The 21,007-nt window shown below is 40.7% G+C and overlaps 1 protein-coding gene across 3 annotated transcripts in view; it reads left to right on the top strand.

Annotated features, from left to right (window-relative positions):
- The first annotated feature begins 1,033 nt into the window (after window positions 1-1,033).
- Window positions 1,034-21,007, top strand: part of LOC118369413 (protein FAM13A-like) — a 52,971-nt gene continuing 32,997 nt past the window's right edge. For all 3 annotated transcript variants that reach the window (XM_052498650.1, XM_052498649.1, XM_035753788.2), the window contains exons 1-6: window positions 1,034-1,289; window positions 3,334-3,517; window positions 3,720-3,926; window positions 5,213-5,393; window positions 14,292-14,466; window positions 15,410-15,567. In XM_052498650.1, the coding sequence (XP_052354610.1) occupies window positions 1,260-1,289; window positions 3,334-3,517; window positions 3,720-3,926; window positions 5,213-5,393; window positions 14,292-14,466; window positions 15,410-15,567 (935 nt within the window). In that variant the 5' untranslated portion in view covers window positions 1,034-1,259. The remainder of the gene's footprint in view (window positions 1,290-3,333; window positions 3,518-3,719; window positions 3,927-5,212; window positions 5,394-14,291; window positions 14,467-15,409; window positions 15,568-21,007) is intronic.

Below are 21,007 nucleotides of genomic sequence, written 5' to 3'. Positions count from 1 at the left end.
TTCTGGATTGGTTTTAAATGCTGTCTGACTAACATAAAATATGATTCACTGAAGACCTCTCTTGACTTCAGCACATGTGGTGAACATTTTGGCGAGGGAGCACTACTAGGAAAGTTTGACATAATTCAGTCATTTGGCAGTACACCATCCTCCCACTAAAAAACTTTGCATCATCTCAGTGGAACTGAAAAAATATATAAATGCAACAATTTTAAAGATTTTACTGAGTTCCATTTCATATAAGGAAATCAATCAATTGAAATTCATTAGGCCCTAATCTACATGACTGGGAATAGAGATATGCATCTGTTGGTCACATTCATACAAAAAAAGGTAGGGGAGTGGATAAAAAAAAACAGCCAGTATCTGGTGTGACCACCATTTGCCTCATGTGGCACATCTACTTCGCATAGAGTTGTTCAGGCTGTTGATTGTGGAATGTTGTCCCACTCCTTTTCAATGGCTGTGCGAATTTGCCGGATACTGGCAGGAACTGAAACACTGTTGTACACTTCGATCGAGAGCAACCCAAACATGCTCAATGGGTGACATGTCTGTGAGTATGCAGGCCTCCCTTAACTTGAGACATCTGTGACATTGTGCTGTGACAACACTGCACATTTTAGTGGCCTTTAATTTCCCCAGCACAAGGTGAACCAGTAATGATCATGCTGTTTAATCAGCTTCATATGCTACACTTGTCAGGTGGATTATCTTGGCAAAGGAAAAATGCTCACTAATCGGGATGTGAATACATTTGTGCACAAAATGTAAGAGAAATAAGCTTTTTGTGTGTATGGACATTTTCTGGAATCTTTCATTTCAGCTCATGAAACATGGGTCCAACATTTTACATATTGCATTAATATTTTTTCTCATCGTATATTTGGCCACATGGTAACAGGAAAAAAAACAGGTAGTATGCACATGCAGGCCGCCTATAATGCCACCTCCATGTTACAGTTCTGAGGAAATTACCCGCATTCTGACTGGGGCGGGAAATTGAATGCACCCTCTGCGGAATCTCCATAGTTACAATACTTGTCACATGACACAAACACGTAAACAGAATACTAGCCAAGGCCTACAGTAAAATATTTCTTATTTATTTTGCTGTCACTGTAAAGCTAGGTATAGTTCTTCATATCTGTAAATATACACGTGTGTGGGCGATGGATTTTTTTTTATTTGCCTCAAATATCAAACTTTCCGATAGATATCGGGAGGAAGAACATTCCAATTAATAAAATCGACTTGAGATGGGAGCAAGCGCCTCGATATCTCTCTGTGTAAGTTTGAGTAATTTCTTATTTTACAAGTCCTACAGTGCAATTCAGTATTGGATATAGCTTGTTAGTGAATAAAAGACAGGCAAGTGAAAACTGAATTGTCAGTGAATGCACCAGCCAAATTGGGAATTCTCAGTCAGCTAACGTATATCTGTTTTAAAGGAAATACATTCAACGTTACGTAACGTCAGACAATTTTCCCATTAGAGCAGACACTTTGTTCCTCATTCCTCATTGTCTCTTAATTGTGGAAATCCTCACTAAAAGTCCTAATTGTGTAGGCTTAATGTTAATTAAGGGCAAGTTAAGCAGTAACCCAGAGATATTACACTTTAGCATGGCTTTCAATGGCTTGAATAAAGGGTAAAACCATTTGTAATTCAATCACTTTTTGACAGCATCCCTTTTGATTTAAATAAAACTTTCCATACACGTTTGCCTACGGAAAACAAGTGTTCAAAAAGGGAATTTTTGGGCCTGAATGCCAAGCATTCAGGAGATAAAGGTGCTCAAAGTTTAACCATTTTACATACAAACATACCATGAGACATCCATGTCTTCCTCGCTGGAAAAGATAAACAGTTGAGTTTGAAATCATTTAAAAGTTTACGAACAAGGTTGTCAAACTATTTCATCATTTATTCAATTATTATAATTTTTAAATAAAAGTATGACTTTTTTTAACCATAAAGCTGCAATATGTCACTTTTGGGGCTTCCCGATCAAATTCACATAGACATTTCAGTTCTAGATATGTCATTCTCGTTGAAATCAAGTCTAAGAGGCGTTTGATCTGTTTTATGTGCGCTGTTTGTATGCTTCCCGTTCTTACGTTTTGTTTTTGAATCTTCTACTTTTGGTTTTGTACAACAACTTCAAACAGCTGAATATGCAATATTTTTGGTTATTGAAAATATATTTCTCAGCGGTTTAGATGGTACAATGATTATCTACACTATACTTGCTTGTTTTGTCACATAAACTGAAATAGACAAACTATTAGAATTTTTGCAACCAGGAAATGGCGGAGCGATTTCTGCATAGTGCATCTTTAACATCAATTATCTAAAAACGGGTAAACTTTCATATTCGCATATGTTGTAACTTAGACCCTACTTTACATCATATGAGGTTTTCGTGTTGTGCCCGACATGGTTCACACAACATGCTCTTGAATAAAGGGTGGGTGTCATTTCAATCACAGAAATCAAATTCATAGAATGGACCTATCCCTTCAGACCCATACAATTTAACTGGTCCACCATTGGATCTCCAACCATCTTTGTGGTACCATTTGAAAGTAGACATTTTTCTTTTATTCCCATTTTAGTAAATGTGTCAGCCAAAACTTGACACCCACCCTGTATTCAAGAGCATGTTGTGTCTCAACGATTGCATTGCACAAAACAAAAACCTCAGATGATCTAGAATAGAGTCTAAGCTACAACATGGAAATATGAAGAAGAAAAAAAACATCTGCGTTTACGCGTTTTCAAGTAATTAACATTTAAGGTTAACATTTTTATCTGAATTTGATTTATAATTTTTTTAATTCAAGAAATTATACAAATAGTTTGACAACCCTGTTTGTAAGATTTTAAATTATATAAATCTCAACCTTTTATCTTTTCCAGTGAGGAAGACATGGATGTCTCATGGTATGGTAGGGTTTATGTCAAAAAGTGATTGAATTCAAATGGATTTACCCAAAATTAAAAATGAGGAGTTACAATAGTGGATAGGCCTGTGGGATACCTGACTCTACTGTGTTGACGACTCCATCCAGTTGCCTCTTATCCTAAGCCTTAGGAAATTTTTATTTATTTATTTTATTTCACCTTTATTTAACCAGGTAGGCTAGTTGAGAACAAGTTCTCATTTGCAACTGCGACCTGGCCAAGATAAAGCATAGCAGTGTGAACAGACAACACAGAGTTACACATGGAGTAAACAATTAGCAAGTCAATAACACAGTAGAAAAAAAATAATGATAAGAACGACAAAAATGCCTACAGCTTAAAGTTTTGGTGTCTTTTCTATGCAGAGCGACTCATCTGCTGTGAGAATTCGGAAGCACAATGCGAAGATCAGCCCTGAGCCGACTGTTCCAGGCCCTGACACCAGTCCTGTCTTTGGGGTAACCCTTGAGAGGCTGAGGGAAGATGGACAGCTTGTTAGTGGAGTGCCCCACATGCTGCGACACATGGTGGATTTCCTGGACAGAAATGGTAAGGCATCACACTGACACACTGACACACACACACACACACACACACACACACACACACACACACACACACACACACACACACACACACACACACACACACACACACACACACACACACACACACACACACACACACACACACACACACACACACACACATAACACACATGTTCACAGTCCTTCCCCTGCCCTTACTCCAGGTGTGCAGCAGAGGGGTCTGTTCCGTCTGTCTGGCTCTGTGGTAAGGACCAGGCAGCTGAGGCTGATGTGGGACAGGGGAGAGAGAATGGATCTGGTGGAGGAGGATGTCTCAATTGTGGCCTCCCTGCTGAAGCTCTTCTTCAGGGAGCTGCCCAGCCCCATCATACCAGAGCCTCAGCGCAAGGACCTGGTTCTCAGCCTCACAGGTATGGCGATTGACCCTTCGCTAGGGCTCGCCCCAGAATTTGGGGCTGCCAATCGCAGCGATCCAATAGAGCTCGCCAGCTTGTAGTCCTAAAAAATGGAAATGTAGTAGCATTTTCTACTTCTGGTTCTTTCAGCCATTCATATGGATGAATTGAATGGGCAAAGAATCGGGTTTTGGGATAAACACTGAAAATAAGGTTAACACAACCTTTTATACGTTTTGTTCTCTGAGATACGATCAGACAGTTAACATAAACTTTATGAATTATGAAGCCTTTTTGTGCTCTATGTGCTTGTTTTGATTACATAAATGCTTCAAAATTCACAAAAAGTGATGTTAGCTGATGAAAATGATCTCATAAAACAAAATGTATAAGATCTCCTAAACCTATGTTTACCACATACCTTATTTTCAGGATTTATCCCAAAACCCTCCAAAAACCACACCTCTATGGATAGTAACTGTTGTCGAGTCCGACATCTCGGACAAGCTCACTTTTTAAAAGCATGGAAGCAAATAGAGCCCCAGAGTAGGGGTGTCATAATACCCATAAAACCTAGCGGTCAAACAGGGAAATGGTTCCAATCGTTTTTTCCACCACTAATTTTTCTCATAGGGGATTTTAGAAACACTTAAAATAAGGGCTGTGTTTCGTGTAGGCTTACCCTGGCGTGACCTTTTGATAATTGTGTAAATTTCGGACAAGGTGACATTTATCGTGCACAGATTTGATCACCCGTATCTCATGCTATATACTGTATGTTAAATCCAGGTCACAGTTTCCATATGATATGTGTGTTTCTGCTAACCTATAGCTGACATAAGTAGTGAGACCAGGACACACATGGGGAAAATCACAGATTGTTAATCTATCACAGTCTGACTTTTAGTCCCCACTGGATGGCAGGAAGCTTGGGCCCGGTGATGTACTGGGCCGTACGCACTACCCTCTGTAGTGCCTTGCGGTCGGAGGCCGAACAGTTGCCGTACCAGGCAGTTATGCAACCCGTCAGGATGCTCTCGATGTTGCAGCTGTAAAATATTTTGAGGATCTGAGGACCCATGCCAAATCTTTTCAGTCTCCTGAGGGGGAATAGGTTTTGTCATGCCCTCTTCACAACTGTCTTGGTGTGCTTGGACCATGTTAGTTTGTTGTTGATGTGGACGCCAAGGGACTTGAAGCTCTCAACCTGCTCCACTACAGCCCCGTCGATGAGAAGGTATTGAATTTTGATATGAAGTGTTGCTAATGTTCATGTCAAGATTTTATTTTATTTTCTCTAGAATGTAAGAATGAGGCAGAGTTGAACGCAGCTCTGAAAGAGAAACTCAGCAGCCTACCTGTCGACAACCACAGCATCCTGTCTTACCTCCTCCACTTCCTGTCAAGGGTGGCCTCTCACAGCCAATCAAATCACATGCCCGTGGAGAACCTGGCCACAGTCTTTGGACCCTGTATATTCCAGTGAGTCATTGCCAATAGCAACTCTATTCATCTCATCACAGATCACCCCAGAGACATTTTCAGGGCATAGAATTTAGGCAAACATTACAAGGGGGAAATGATCAGTCATAATTGCTAGTTGTCTTAATAAAAGAGACTAAAACATTATTCCACTGTATTCAATTGGTTAGTAACCTACACAACTTTAGTCCTAGTTCAGGTTAACATTAGTTTATAACAATTAAACATGACTTGCAGTTCCAATCCTCACAGATTAAATCAAAGTTTATTGTGCTTACACAGTTTTGCAAATGTTTATTGCAGGTGCAGCAAAATGCTTATGGTTCTAGTGCCAACAATGCAACAATATCTAGCACTACAATTACAATACACACATAATCAAATAGTAAAAAAAGAATAAGAAATTAAGACATATCAGAACAGTTGCACAATTGGGAGCTCGAAAGGGTGGAGGGGAGTTGACACAATTGAGGAAATGGGTGTGGAGTGGGGCGATAGAGCAGTGGCCGACAGAAGTTCTTGTACAGCTGTAGTTAACCAGTTTACAGAGCTCTGTAAATAATCTCATGGACAAAAATATTGGTCCCTGAGCGAATACTCTTTTAACAAAGATAACTGTAAAAAAAAGTTTATTGTAGCTATCCGTTTGCTGCATCTTTCTAATGGCAATTTGTCCCACTCTTCAGCTGCAAACTGCTCAAATTCTTCAATGTTTGAGTGGTGCCTTCCACCAACTGCTGTTTTCAGATATTGCCATAGGTTTGTGATGGTATTCAAGTCTGGACTCATCGCTGGCCACTCCGGAACAGTCCAGTGTTTATTCTTGTACCATTCCTGGGTACGTTTTCTGTGTGTTTGGGTTGTTGTCCTGCTGAAAGATTAACAACCTTCAACAGAGACCCAGTTTTTGGACACTGAGTTGAAAACTGCACTCCAAAACACCTGCTACCGTAATTTTATGATGTCTTGCACATTCAAGGCCCCCAGTGCCAGACGGAGCAAAGCAACCCCACAGCATTATCAAACCTCCCCATGTTTGATTGTTCTTTTCTTTGAATGCTTAATTTGGTCATTGGTAAACATAGGACAACCCCACTGCTGAGACACAAGAAGCCCTATTGAACTTTGCAAAAACCCACCTAAACAAGAATTAAATCCTGGGGAAATGTTCTTTGGACCAATTAAACAAAATGAGCTATTTTTGGCAGTACAGATCAGTGATATGTTTCCAGATTACCAAATTAAACATTCAATCAAAATAACACCCTCCCTACAATCAAACATAGGAGAGGTTCAATAACAGAGTGATGAGTCCAGATCCCATCAAAAAACTATGACGAAATCTGGAAACAGTAGTTGGTGGAAGGCACCACAAAACATTGAAGAATTTAAGAAGAGTTGGCCAAACTGCCAGTAGAAAGGTGCAGCAAGCTAATTTATTTTTTAGCATTGCCAAAGGCTGTTTAACTAATTATTAGCTCCAGGTTGGCAATAATTTTGTCATTGCCATTTGTTAGAATTCTCTTCATTAACATAGTAAACTTAAGCCCCCCCCCACCCCCTCCCCGGGAAAAAAAATAGGTTCTGCAATGTTGATAATCCAATAACAACGTGTTCAATTTCCAATTATTTTAGAAGAAACAGAATTGTTTCTTGTCGTTTGCCACCAATGGCGGGCCCATGGAGAAGTTCACCGGTTTTGTGTCAGATGCTGACGTTGAACCCACGTTGTTGCACAATGTATGGCAGGTAGCCTTGGAAGAGTGCGGTGAAGTCAACGAAGATGGCATAGGTATTTGTGACCAGATATGATTGGTTTTCCAATCCATTAGTGGTACCAAACGGTCAATCAAATCGATTCCAATCAGCATCCGTTCAATTTCGATGCTAGTCACTTACACGGGGTGGATCAGTGACACGCTTTCGAAGTTGAGTTTAAGTAGGAGATGTTTGGTTAGGGGCGAGGTAGCTTGAGTGAAACCTCGAAGATTCGTATCGCAATGTTCTGTTTTCAACCAACGTTTTACAGAGTCCACTGCCCTTTTTAGTTCATCCAGCAAGGTTTCAGATATGAGGGAAATTGTCGAACCCGAATCTATCAGAGCGTGACAGGTCAAACAGTCCTCCAGGACTGTTCTACGGTATGGCCTGTTCGAGTTGGTTTTTCTCGTCATATCCCCAACAAAATGGAGTGGGTTGGGAGAACGGAGCGGGTTGTAATCTGTGTCGATTTTCAAGACAGATAAGTTACCCAGTGGGTCCTCTATCGGAATGGGAGAGGAATCATCTGTTGCAAAGCTGCTCATCATGTGCATCTCCACATTCGTATCCAAGTCTGTAGACAAAACCTGCGGGCTTGTGTCTAGAACGAGCGGTTCCGGGACAGGGATTTGAGTGGGGGCGGGGGTAATGGAAATGTTTGCGTCCTCTCGAATTTGATGAATTTCGGTGGACTTGGTTTCCAATGATTTTACGTCTAGTCATGCTGACTTATCCTTGTCATCCATGTCAGATTTCGTACGATGTAGTACATCTCTTATCAGAGCTTCTAGATAATTTCTGTTACCGTTTAGATCATTGAACACTTTGTTGCCCCTGTTATCCTTAGGTCCTGACCCTTTGAGAGAGTTAGGCGCAGGGGCATTTCGGCTAGGTTGATCTCTACGGGACCTGTTAGATTGGGGACGTTCCTCGTAGCTATTGTTACGGCGGTGGTTGTCGGGGTGGTGGTTACGTGGTAGCCACCCCCTTTGATCTTCATCTTTTACCCCACATGTCCCCGATGCAGCACCTTCTAATTCGAGTGATTGTTTACACCTAAACTCGAAATTCGAGGGGTCCGGGCTCTTAGCCCAGCTTGCTTCAAAAGCGGTGCTTGCAAGTTGTCGGAGCGTAGAGATTGGCAACCCAACGTGAGCAGTAGGGCCCAAGGATTTAATGAAGTTGGGAGACATGTTTGACAGGAACAGTTGTTTAAATGGCAATAGATCTTCCATTCCGGTTTCAGTGAGCATGCCAAAGTAAGCTGAACGAAGCCGGTGGTAGTAGGCTTGTGGATGTTCATTTCGAGCTTGTCTGCTATTGTTAGCCAACGAGCTATCGTGTTTGCGAGTCTCAGAATCACTGAATTCTATTTTCAAAACCGTGGCAAGCATAGTCCTTTTGCACGTGTTGCTCTTGTAGACGGATGAACCATGTCACGTGTCTGTTGGACGTTCGTTTCAAAAGGTAGAGCCTGTCTGCATTCGTAGCATTTGGGTAGCCATCCAAGGCGTCCTCTATGTCTGCTTAGTATGTCTCAGTGTCGTTTGGCTTTTCCGGAACGGGGTCAAAGAGGCGTACATTTTTGACGATTTTGTCTGTCGCAATGTCTGCGTTTTTCTCGCATCGAAATCTAACATTTCCAGCCCCTTGGTATAGTTAGGATTTGCATCGTTGCTGAGGTCAGCGATCAATCTTTCCATGGGTGAAGGTCCACTGATTGGAGGGGAAATGGGTGGAAACCCGTTTGATGGATTGCTCATTGTTATGATTATCAGTTATTTCAATTGACGTAATGTTTGGGTTTTTGAGTTGGAGGCTGCAAACACAATTTAACTCAGTTTGTCAACATCAATGAATCATCAAGACTGGGTCAGTAATGTGATTTGGTTATTACTGAACTTGCCTAGAAGATTTAATTCATTAAATCGATTTTAATGATAAATCTAACCTGTATAGGGTATTTGGGAATTTTAACATTAATTCACCTGAAAGAGTTGCTAGCTCTAAGTTAACATTGAAAAGTTGAACTATGTCTCATTGGTGTCTCATATGTCATCCATAGTGACAGGACAAAGGAATTTGTCTGTGGCCTGAGATTTACAAGGGGCGTGGGGGCAATAAAACCCCCCACGTCTTCAGACCCACAGATCTCTCCTCCTCTGTTGTGGTTGAGAGAGATAATCTGTAGGGTTGTGGTCTCCTGTAACCTGACCTGATCAAGACAGTCATGACACATCCCAAAGTTTCACATTCTCTTCCCTCCGTTTACTCTAAAGTTGTGCCATACACTAGGGAGAGTGGGGTAAGTTTAGCTATTTTTTTACATTCAGCATCACTACGTCAAGGGAAGTATAGTATTCTTCTAATATAGACATCTGGATATATTTCAAGATGTTGAGATAATCAGAATTCATGTAAACATAAAGGTTTAGAAAACATCGCTTGTCCAAAGAAAGTGGTCTCTTGGAACAATTTACCCGGGTATGAGGTAAGTTGAGCATAGGGGCAGGATAAGTTGAGCCGCCTTGGGGTAAGTGGGGGATGGTGTCCTGTGACAGTGGGTGATGGTGCTTGTAGGTTAATGTTTAATTAATGGAATGTGGTATCTTGCATATGTGGTATCTTGTATCTCTTAAATGTTTGCCTACATTCAGATATAGATCTCTCTGTTCAATATCACTTACCCTTGCCTTTCTTGACCAGTTGTCAGGGACAGGGATGTTGCTTTGATGTGCTAATTTGTCGGAAAGTTCTCTGCATTTGAGGCTACTAAGCCCATGAAACTGGTCCTTGAAATTGTTTAATGTTTAGCAAGCTCAGACTCCATGTCTTCAGATAAGACCTTGTGTTCCTCTGCTACTCTGTCATAGCCTCTCTTTCACACAGGTACATGTTGGTTTTCTTTTTGTCAATGTATCAGTGTCATTCAGTCTATTTATTAATCCTTGCTGCTGCTCCAATGGACTTCTTCTTCTCTCACTTCCTTGGCTGCTCTCTCAAGAACCTCAAGGAAGGCTAGGCCCCTGCTTGTTTTATGTTTGTATACACGGGGCATGATGATGTCTGCTCTGTAACATTACAAATGCACTTGAGTTCATATGTATGACACATTGCAAAAATACTAGGCATAAAACCAACAAAATGTCATCATCATTTGTATAGGCCATTGGCTCAACTTACTCTAATGCAGATATTTTGACTATATTAGCTCACACAGCTGCAAGGATGCACTTTCATGCTAGGTTTAGAACCTCATATTGTATCCTATAGAGACCCCAACTGATGTATAAAACAATCTTAAAACAATTTACTTTGGTTTAGATACAAGCATCATGAAACCTATAACAATAAATTAATTTGACTTTGAAAATCAGTTTTTTTGGACCTACCTACCTTACCACTCTTTCCATGTGGTTTCTTCCTTCACAGACACCCTGAAATGATGACCTCTTCCTAAATCTTTGATCACATGATTCATTTTGTGGATGGTTTCCTAGAAACAAGTGGTGGCTCAACTAACCCTTTGGCTCAACAAAGCCTACTCTCCCCTATGGTTCTGCTGGACCTGAGCTCCCCCAAAAAGATAGGTGGTAACAGCAAAAACATTCTAAGAAAAACAAAAAGACGTAAAAAGAAAATGTTTCCAGGTAAATTGATTGATTGGACTTACTGTATATACAGTGCCTTCAGAAAGTATTCACACCCCTTGACTTTTTCCACATTTTGTTTTGTTAAAGCCTGGATTTAAAATAGATTCAATTGGATTTTTTTGTCACTAGTTTATACACAATTTCTAAATTTGACAAATGAGCAAGGAAAAACTGAAATGTCTTGAGTCAACAAATATTCAACCCCTTTGTTATGGCAAGCCTAAAGAAGTTCAGGAGTACACATTTGCTTAACAAGTCACATAATAAGTTGCATGGACACAATAAGTGTTTAACATGATTTTGAAATGACTACCTCATTTCTGTACCCTACACATACAATTATCTGTATGGTCCCTCAGTCGAGCAATGAATTTCGAACACAGATTCAACCACAAAGAACAGGGAGGTTTTCCAATGCCTCGCGAAGAAGGGCACTTATTGGTAGATGGGTAAAAAATAAAAAAGACATTTAAGGTCCCTTTGAGCATGGTGAAGTTATTAATTATACTTTGGATGGAGTATCAATACACCCAGTCACTGCAAAGATACAGGCGGCCTTCCTAACTCAGTTGCTGGAGAGGAAGGAAACTGCTTAAGGATTTCACCATGAGGCCATTGGTGACTTTAAAAAAATTACAGAGTTTATTGGCTGTCATAGGAGAAAACTGAGGATGGATATACATCATTGTAATTACTACACAATACTAACCTAATTGACAGAGTGAAAAGAAGGAAGCTTGTACAGAATAGAAATATTCTAAAATATGCACCTAAAGTAATACTGCAAAAAATGTGGCAAAGAAACTACATTTTGTTAGGGGGCAAATCCATTACAACACATTACTGAGTACCACTCTCCATTTTTTCCGGATAAAAAGTAAACGGAATGGCAAAATCCTAGAGGAAAACCTGGTGCAGTCTGTTTGCCACCAGACACTGGGAGATTAATTCACCTTTCAGCAGGACAATAACCTAAAACACAAGGACAAATCTACACTGCAGTTGCTTACCAAGAAGACCCTGAATATTCCTGAGTGGCCGAGTTACTGTTTTGACTTAAATCTACTTGAAAATCTATGGCAAGACCTGACAAATTGTTGTCTAGCAATGATCAACAACCAATTTGACAAAGCTTGAATAATTTTTTTAATAATAATGTGCAAATATTGTACAATCCAGGTGTGCAAAGCTCTTAGAGACTTACCCAGAAAGACTCACATCTGTAACCAATGCCAAAAGTGCTTCTACAAGGTATTGCATTCTTATATAATGAGATATTTCTCTATTTAATTTTCTATAAATTTGCTAAAAAAATCTAGAAACATGTTTTCCCTTTGTCATTATGGGGTTTTTGTGTGTAGAAAAAAAAAATATTTAATCCCTTTTGAATTCAGGTTGTAACACAACATGGAATAAGTCAAGGGGTATGAATACTTTCTGAAAGCACTGTTCTAGACACCCAAAGCACTTTAATAGTATGGGGAAGCTTACCTCATACAACAGCAATGTGTAGCACCCACTTGGGTTACGCATAGCAACCAATTTGCACTAGAACACTCACTACACATCCACTGGAGAGTTAGGAATTAGATTATGTCTCCACCACTGCCCTTGGGCATTTATCTTAAGACTAGAGGGAAGAGAGCTCCATACTGGCCTTCTAACACCACTTTCCAGCAACATCTGTTCTCCCATCCAAGGACTGACCAGGACTGACCCTGCTTAGCTTCAGAGGCAAGCCAGCAGTGGAATGCAGGGTGTTATGCTGCTGGAATGTTCCTGCCCGGCATTCAAGTTGCTTCCTTCTGGAAAGGTTGGATGAGCTAATCATATCTCTGAAATGTAGGACAAGTGGAGGCTGTTGAAAGGATTTGTTTTTTGGAATTGAAAGCTCACGGTGAAAACTTTGGAACCGGGTCAAGTGTTCAGCAATCCTTGTTAAAAGATATTTGGCTTTACAAGATAATCCACATTGCTTTTAGAATTTCTTAGTCTGAACTGTGTTGATTTTAATTTTCCACTTAGTGTTACCCAACAAGTACTCAACACTATTTTACGTTCCATGGCAAACTGCACTACATGTTGAATTTCACTAGGGGGAACTATTAAGTAGATTCACATGACGCTTACCTATGTGTTGTTTCCAGTTATAAAGTTTTCAGCAGGGCCGGCTCCAGGCATAAGCCACATAAGTGGCCCCCATTTACTGGTGAGAGTTAGAATAGTAGAATACACAAGGTGCAATTTTGAAAATGTGTTGCGCATCACCAGTTTTATCTTGTTATGTCAGTCACTGACAGTCACTCAATTCGCCATGGTCACAGATACCTTTTTTTTTTAAAAGGTAGGGGAGTAGGTCAGAAAACCAGTTAGTATCTGGTGCCTCATGCAGCGCAACACAACTCCTTCGCATAGAGTTGATCAGGCTGTTGATTGTGGCCTGTGGAATGTTGTCCCACTTCTCTTCAATGGCTGTACAAAGTTGCTTGATATTGGCGGGAACTGGAACATGCTGTCGTACACATTGATGCAGAGCATCCCAAACATGCTCAATGGATGACATGTCTGATGAGTTTTCAGGCCATGGAAGAACTGGGACATTTTCAGCTTCCAGGAATTAAAAACAGATCCTTGCAACATGGGGCCATGCATTATCATGCTGAAACATGAGGTGATAGCAGCGGATGAATGGCACAACAATGGGCCTCGGGATCTCATCACGGTGTCTCTGCATTAAAATGGCCATCGATAAAATGCAGTTGTGTTCGTTGTCCGTAGCTTATGCCTGCCTATTCCATAACCCCAACGCCACAAAATTTGAGAGAAATGTTGTTTTTGTGCATATGGAACATTTCTGGGATCTTTCAGCTCATGAAACACGGGACCAACACTTTACATGTTGCGTTTATATTTTTGTTCTGTGTAGTAATCATGGCAGAATACCAGCCGGGCATGCAGGGGGTCCCATTGATTTTTTTAGTTTCTCTCACTCAGATATCATTAACATGGCATACATCCTTGCAAATGTGTAGAATTACAGGAAATTAGCTTTAAAACTGCACACATTTCCCTCTACCACACTGCAAAATTGGTAGAATTGCATGAAAAAAAAATGTCTCTCTGCACCATGTCAAAAAGTGTAGAATTGCAGAAACTTTGCTTTAAAGCTGCAACATTTTCTCTATTCCCATGGTAAAATGAGTAGAATTGCAATAAATGTACTTTAAAACATATATGTTTTTAAATCTCCACTGTCAAGAGGGTGGCCAATCAAATGTTTTCCCTGTGAGGTGGGGGGGCCCCCAACCAAATATGGCCGGTTCTGGTTTTTACTCTTGACATTGAATTGCATGGAGATGCAAATCTCATTTTACAGTAATGGTGTGAATGAAATAGTTGTAAATGGCATACAATCGCTGAGTCTTCATTTCCTCTGATAAGCACAGCATTTTACTGAACGTTTGGTCTCGCTCTCTCTGTACAGTGTTCCATCAGGGCCTAGGATGCTGGAAGAGCAGAGTGTGTGTAATGCCCTGTTGCTCCACCTCCTGAGACATCAATCTGTTGTCTTTATCTGTCCCCCGGACCTTCCACACCTGCCTCCTAGCCAGGACACCCCATCACCACCCCCACCCCTCGCAGCCCTGTCCCATTTTGAGGTGAGACATGATAATGAATTCCTTTCTCCACAGTGATTTGTACTATCTCTCCTTGGCGTCTGAGGATAGGCTTACAGAGGTTCATAATGTTTTCACTAAATTAACAATAGCCCTGACTCTGACCTTAAACCTTCAAATGCTGTTATCTTTAAGAAATGACAGGATATCCTGCTTCCCCTGACCCCTGTGAAGACAGGTGATGGGTTTCATTATGCATCATCCCACACCAGTGAACTCTGTTTACTTTGCAACAATAGATAATATCATACAGTATTATGGCATATTTCCACCTGAAACTTACCCCATTGTTTTACCATAAAGGCTCAACCTTTTGTGTTTCCACCTCCACGGCCCAGCTCCAGTGTCTCACAGGGCCATGGCCTCAGTGGACCTGCTCTGACTTAGAGCCAAGGCCAGGCCACTGGTACTTTTCAGCTGGCATTTACATAACAATGACTAAGCAACTCACAAAGGGGTGGCAGGTAGCCTAGTGGTTAGAGTGTTGGACTAGTAACTGAAAGGTTGCAAGATCAAATCCCTGAGCTGACAAGGTAAAAATCTGTCGTTCTACCCCTGAACGAGGCAGTTAACCCACTGTTCCTAGGCTGTCATTGAAATTAACATTAGTTCTTAACTGACTTGCCTAGTTAAATAAAGGTAAAAAAGCAACTGTCTTGATAATGCAGAGGTTGTTTATTCTGCTCGCCCCAAGTCTTTAGTGTCACACTCCTGATGGAAACAAAACCATTAGAGCTGACATTAACATAAACACTGGTGTGGGGTAAGTATTGGTTGGAAATTCCCCATGTAAGTCACATGCCATTGGTGCTTATACAGAAAAACCAAACATCTCCAATAGTATGTTTACATAGTAATCAAGCATCGTATAGTGCTGTGTCATGTACGGTAAGAGGACATTTCAGGGAGTAATGTGTCATTATAGTCCCGGCTGCAGGAGAGACTGGGGGGTCCTCCCAGCACCTCTCGGTCAGAGGAGAGTAACAGTGTGGGAAGGTTTGACGGAGACAGCACCACATCAGAGACAGGAAGTCTTACTACCAACACACCCAGAAAGGCATGGACGCCATCTAACCTGAACAGGTACAGTCCCCTGCATAGTATCACCTGGACGTCTCTGAAAGAGCCCATATGAGAGCCATTCGAGAGATGGAATAATATGAAAGTGTAGAGCCAGAACAAAAGTGGTTTTATGTTGAGAATGTCTACACAAGGTAAGCATACAGTGTACCCGGGATGTACAACATTCCTTTCTAAATGGCCATGCCAGGTATGTGCATTTATGCAGTAATATATGGAACAATCATGCCACATTCTCTGTTCATTGTTCTGGATAATTCAGTCACACATCTTTACAAGCTGTGTCACACCTCTTAGAACATATCATTTGCTATATAACTCTGCTTAACTCTGATAAATGGCTTACATCATGTACTTTTCACTTGTCAGCTGAATGTAAAACATTGTCATTAGCAATAACTGTAAACAAGCATTTCTGAACTTTGACCTTACCTCAATGCACACTACGAAGCATTTATATATTTGTATAATCCTTTTATGAACTTTGGTAATTGGTATTGCAAAAGATTCAGCTACTATTCCTGGTGTCCACACAAAACATGAAACATGACATAGTCCTTCTGTGGCTCAGTTGGTAGAGCATGGCGCTTGTAACGCCAGGGTAGTGGGTTCGATTCCCGGGACCACCCATACGTAGAATGTATGCACACATGACTGTAAGTCGCTTTGGATAAAAGCGTCAGCTAAATGGCATATATTATTATTATTATATTATACAGAATATTAATAGACAAAAACAGCTCAAAGACAGAACTAAATTAAAAGGCACATGTAGCCTACATATTAATACATACACACAAACTATCTAGGTCTAATAGGGGAGAGGCGTTGTGCTGTGAGGTGTTTTTTTATCTGTTTTTGAAACCAGGTTTTCTGTTCATTTGAGTATCTCTTTATGATGGGCAGACCTCTCCCCGTCTTTACAACCATTGAATATATACATTTTTGACCATGACAGTTTGTTCAACAATTTGTTCAACAGCCACACCATACATTACTAGAATCAGCTGAGGTCTACAAGTGAAATCAAATCAAATTGTATTTGTCACATGCGCCGAATATAACAGGTGTAGACTATACCGTGAAATGCTTGCTTACGAGCCGTTCCCAACGATAGAGTAAAAAAAGAAATATATAAATAATAATACAAATAATAATTTATGATTCCATTTGAGGACTTCAGTTATGTACATTATATAATTTTATGATTGTTTTGATAACTTTATGAGTGCAGTGTCTGCAGAAACCGAGGCCACTCCTGTGTGTGCCTGTGGATGTTAGGCTTTGGTTCCCTGGATGTTGTCACCAAGCTTGTTATGATGTCTGATCAGCACTCTGGCTCAGGGAAACATTTGTATGGTGTCAGTTGATTTGCTCTGACATTGGTCACAGGAAGTGTTAGAAAACCCTCAACTGACACACCAGGGCTCTACACTGACCTCTTTTACAAGGAGCACGTGTGCGCCCAAAGGGAAAAATGTAGACACACAAAAATATTTTAGGTAATAAAGCTAGAATCCTAATTTTTCTGGGTGCACGGGTGGTACTAAATAAAAATTCCAGGTCTCACAAATATATATTTAGGCACATATAAAATGGTCATATTGGGGGCCTCCTGAGTGGCGCCGTGGTCTAAGGCACTGCATCGCAGTGCTAGGAGTGTCACTACGGACCTGTGTTCAAACCGGCTGTGATCTGGAGTCCCATAGGGTGGTGCACAATTGGCCTAGCATCGTCTGGGTTAGGGGAGGGTTTGGCTGGATGGGCTTTACTTGGCTGATCTTGCTCTACTGATTCCTTGTGGCAGGCCGGGTGCCTGCAGGCTGACCTCGGTCACCAGTTGAACAGTGTTTCCTCCGACACATTGGTGCAGCTGCCTTCCGGGTTAAGTGGGTGGGTGCTAAGAAGTGCGGTTAGGCGGGTCATGTTTCGGAGGATGTATGATTCGACCTTCGCCTCCTGGGCCCGTTGGGGAGTTGCAGTGATGAGACAAGATTGAAAAAGGGGGTAAAATACAAAAAATGGTTGCACTATAGAGCCCTGACTTTGTGCAGTTCCAAAACTGTAAGTAGATCCACATACCATGCTGCACTACTGTATGGGACCCGGGTTGACATTTATTATCATGAGTCTTGTTCTGGAGGCAGAACTGAGTGGTTTCTTCTTAGCTGCAAAGGTTATAGTCGTGGCCAAAAGTTTTGAGAATGACACAACTATAAATTTTCACAAAATCTGCTGCCTCAGTTTGTATGATGACAATTTGCATATACTCCAGAATGTTATGAAGAGTGATCAGATGAATTGCAATGAATTGCGAAGTCCCTCTTTGCCATGCAAATGAACTGAATCCCCCAAAAACATTTATATTGCATTTCAGCCCTGCCACAAAAGGACCAGCTGACATCATGTCAGTGATTTTCTCGTTAACACAGGTGTGAGTGTTGATGAGGACAAGGCTGGAGATCACTCTGTCTGTCATGCGTCATCACTCTGTCACGTGTCCTGTGTTGTGCCAACAGTAAAGCATCCTGAGGCCATTCATGTCCCTCACTCACAATTTGTCCTAAGAACACAGCCATGAATAAAGAATGGTACCAACACATCCTCCGAGAGCAACTTATCCCAACCATCCAGGAACAGTTTGGTGACGAACAATGCCTTTTCCGGCATGATGGATCACCTTTCCATAAGGCAAAAGTGATAACTAAGTGGGTCGGGGAACAAAACATCGATATTTTGGGTCCATGGCCAGGAAACTCCCCAGACCTTAATCCCAAGCATTGATTATGCATGAATGGGCTGCCATCAGTCAGGATGTGGCCCAGAAGTTAATTGACAGCATGCCAGGGCGGATTGCAGAGGTCTTGAAAAAGAAGGGTCAATAAAAGCCTTTGACACTTATAAAATGCTTGTAATTATACTTCAGTATTCCATAGTAACATCTGACAAAAATATCTAAAGACACTGAAGCAGCAAACTTTGTGGAAATTAATATTTGTGTCATTCTCAAAACTTTTGGCCACAACTATATTGTCAACATTCATGAAAACAAACATTTGCTTTTTGGTCTTAATTTAAGGTTAGGCATTAGGTTTAGCATTGTGGTTAAGGTTAGAATCAGATTGTATTATTATTTTTTATTATTATTTTATTATTATTTATTAAACTATGTATTTTTGCCCATGATTTTGGAATGAGATGTTTGACAAACAGGTGTCCACATACTTTTGGTAATGTGGTGTATATCATCAATAATACTATTTATGCCTATATAGCAGTTGCAATGTCATCAACAGATATTGTTTCAATTCAACCCAGGGTTCAACTAAAAATAGACAATACATATAAGCCTAGGGTTTCAATTATATGTTTGATTCATGTCTCCAACTAAACCAAAAATAATAGTTAAAGAAAAGGATTAACATTTACATTTTAGTCATTTATCAGACGCTCTTATCCAGTGTGACTTACAGGAGCAATTAGGGTTAAGTGCTTTGCTCAAGGGCACATCGGCAGATTTTTCACCTGGTCGGCGCGGGGATTAAAACCTGTGACTTTTCTGTTCTGGCCCACGCTCTTAACCGCTAGGCTACCTGCCGCTCCCATTAATTAATCCAGTGGCTCAGATGAAATTATTCTGCGTTGTCAACCAAACATATTTCAATAATGTTTTGTAATACAGGAAATAGCTTAAAGATAAGGCTATCTTACAAACTAATGTAACAGTGTTTATTCAACCTTAAAATTAGTAACACATCCATGGCCACATTTTGAGGTTAGCCTCCTGTAACTATACATGTCTTCTTATGTAATCATAGAAAGCGTGGAAGTTCAAGATAGCATGCAAGGGTTGCAGGTCTGTGGAGATCTTCACAATTGCTATAATAATCTGTGCAGAATCTTGAACTACATTTATCACTTATACTATGTACTTTAATGTAATCTCAACTACAATCCAAGTCATTTGGCTCTGCTATTTGATGAAGCACAGTGATAACACATTAGGTTGTATAAATACGAAATATCTGACATTGTATTCTCGTTTAACCTTTTTTTTTATAGTTGAATGTGCAGATAACACATTTAGATGACAACTTAACCCAAAATCATATGTTGTTTTTCCATTGGAATTTGGTTGTGCTTTTAGATGGTTGAAAGCATAGTGATAACACATTGGGAATTCAACAAACTTCCTCTTGTTGTCTTTTTGAGTTGGTGAAAACATCAACATGTCAAGAAAATATTACCCAAACTTCCATGTTGAAATGGCATGGTGTGCCCAGTGGGAAGGAACTGCCTATAGTCTATCTTAATTATACTGTTCCTCTTTGGATTAGATACATTGAAATATGATGTCTTTACCGGATTACCGTTATCATTGGCTTCAGTTTTAGTGAAACATGCTTCTGCCGCAACACATTCATTTGACATTTGTCCTGGTTAACAAGTAGCTGAAAACGTGTTCACACTTACAGGTGGAGGACACATGCAGAGCCATGGAGAAAGAAATAAAATATATAGTCAATGAACCTTTCTCAATACATCCAGTGAGAAAGATAATGGACCTATTGGCATCTGTAGCAGACTGTAGTTTCGGAATTCCCCTCCTACATTAATAGGACAGCAAAAGGCGTAACGCTCGCTCACCAGGACGTTTCGGGCTTCAATGACCTTCAGATTCTTTTAAACTTGTCCAATAAAAGTAGGAATTTTTATTGGGTGAGCGAGCGTTGCGCCTTTTCCTGTCCAAAGATGTCTACACATTTGTAAGTTGCACCTCTACTCACGTTGGTTGAGCAACAACTTCTTTCCTCCTACGTTAATAAAAATAGTCTCTGCCTCACTATTGGAAAGTGTAGAAAAGTGGAAAATTACAAATTCGTTTCTAAGAAAAATATACATAATACAGCCATCTGTTCAAACGTAAGGTTTCCTCACCGAACTGAAGAGGCCTTGCCCCTTAGCAAGTGGAAACATCTATTTTGGAGACTTGGATGTGGGTGCGAAGTATTTTGGATGCAGTGAGAAAGGTTCATTGACTATATTTTTCATTTCTTTCCCCATGGCTCTGCATGTTATTAGCTATGAGCGATTTTGATTTTGAGCGGTGTAAGAGCTAGTAGGAAAGAGAGTGAGACCTTGCTGTGTGTTTCTGCATGTTTGAGAGAGAAACTGAGGTAGTCTTTCAGTTTCTCTCTCACACTCCCTCTCTCTCTCACTCCCAATCCCCCTGTCTCGCTCTCTCTCACTCCTTCGCTCTCTCCCCTCTCGATCTTGATCTTGCTCTCTCTCTCTCTCTCTCTCTCTCTCTCTCTCTCTCTCTCTCTCTCTCTCTCTCTCTCTCTCTCTCTCTCTCTCTCTCTCTCTCTCTCTCTCTCTCTCATTCACTCCCCACCCGTCTCTCTCTCTCACTCCAACTCTCTTGTTGACATACATTGTGAAT

The sequence above is a fragment of the Oncorhynchus keta genome, chromosome 36, assembly GCF_023373465.1.
Source record: "Oncorhynchus keta strain PuntledgeMale-10-30-2019 chromosome 36, Oket_V2, whole genome shotgun sequence".
In the NCBI taxonomy this organism is placed as follows: Eukaryota; Metazoa; Chordata; class Actinopteri; order Salmoniformes; family Salmonidae; genus Oncorhynchus; species Oncorhynchus keta.
This window is presented reverse-complemented; position numbering and strand designations above follow the sequence as displayed.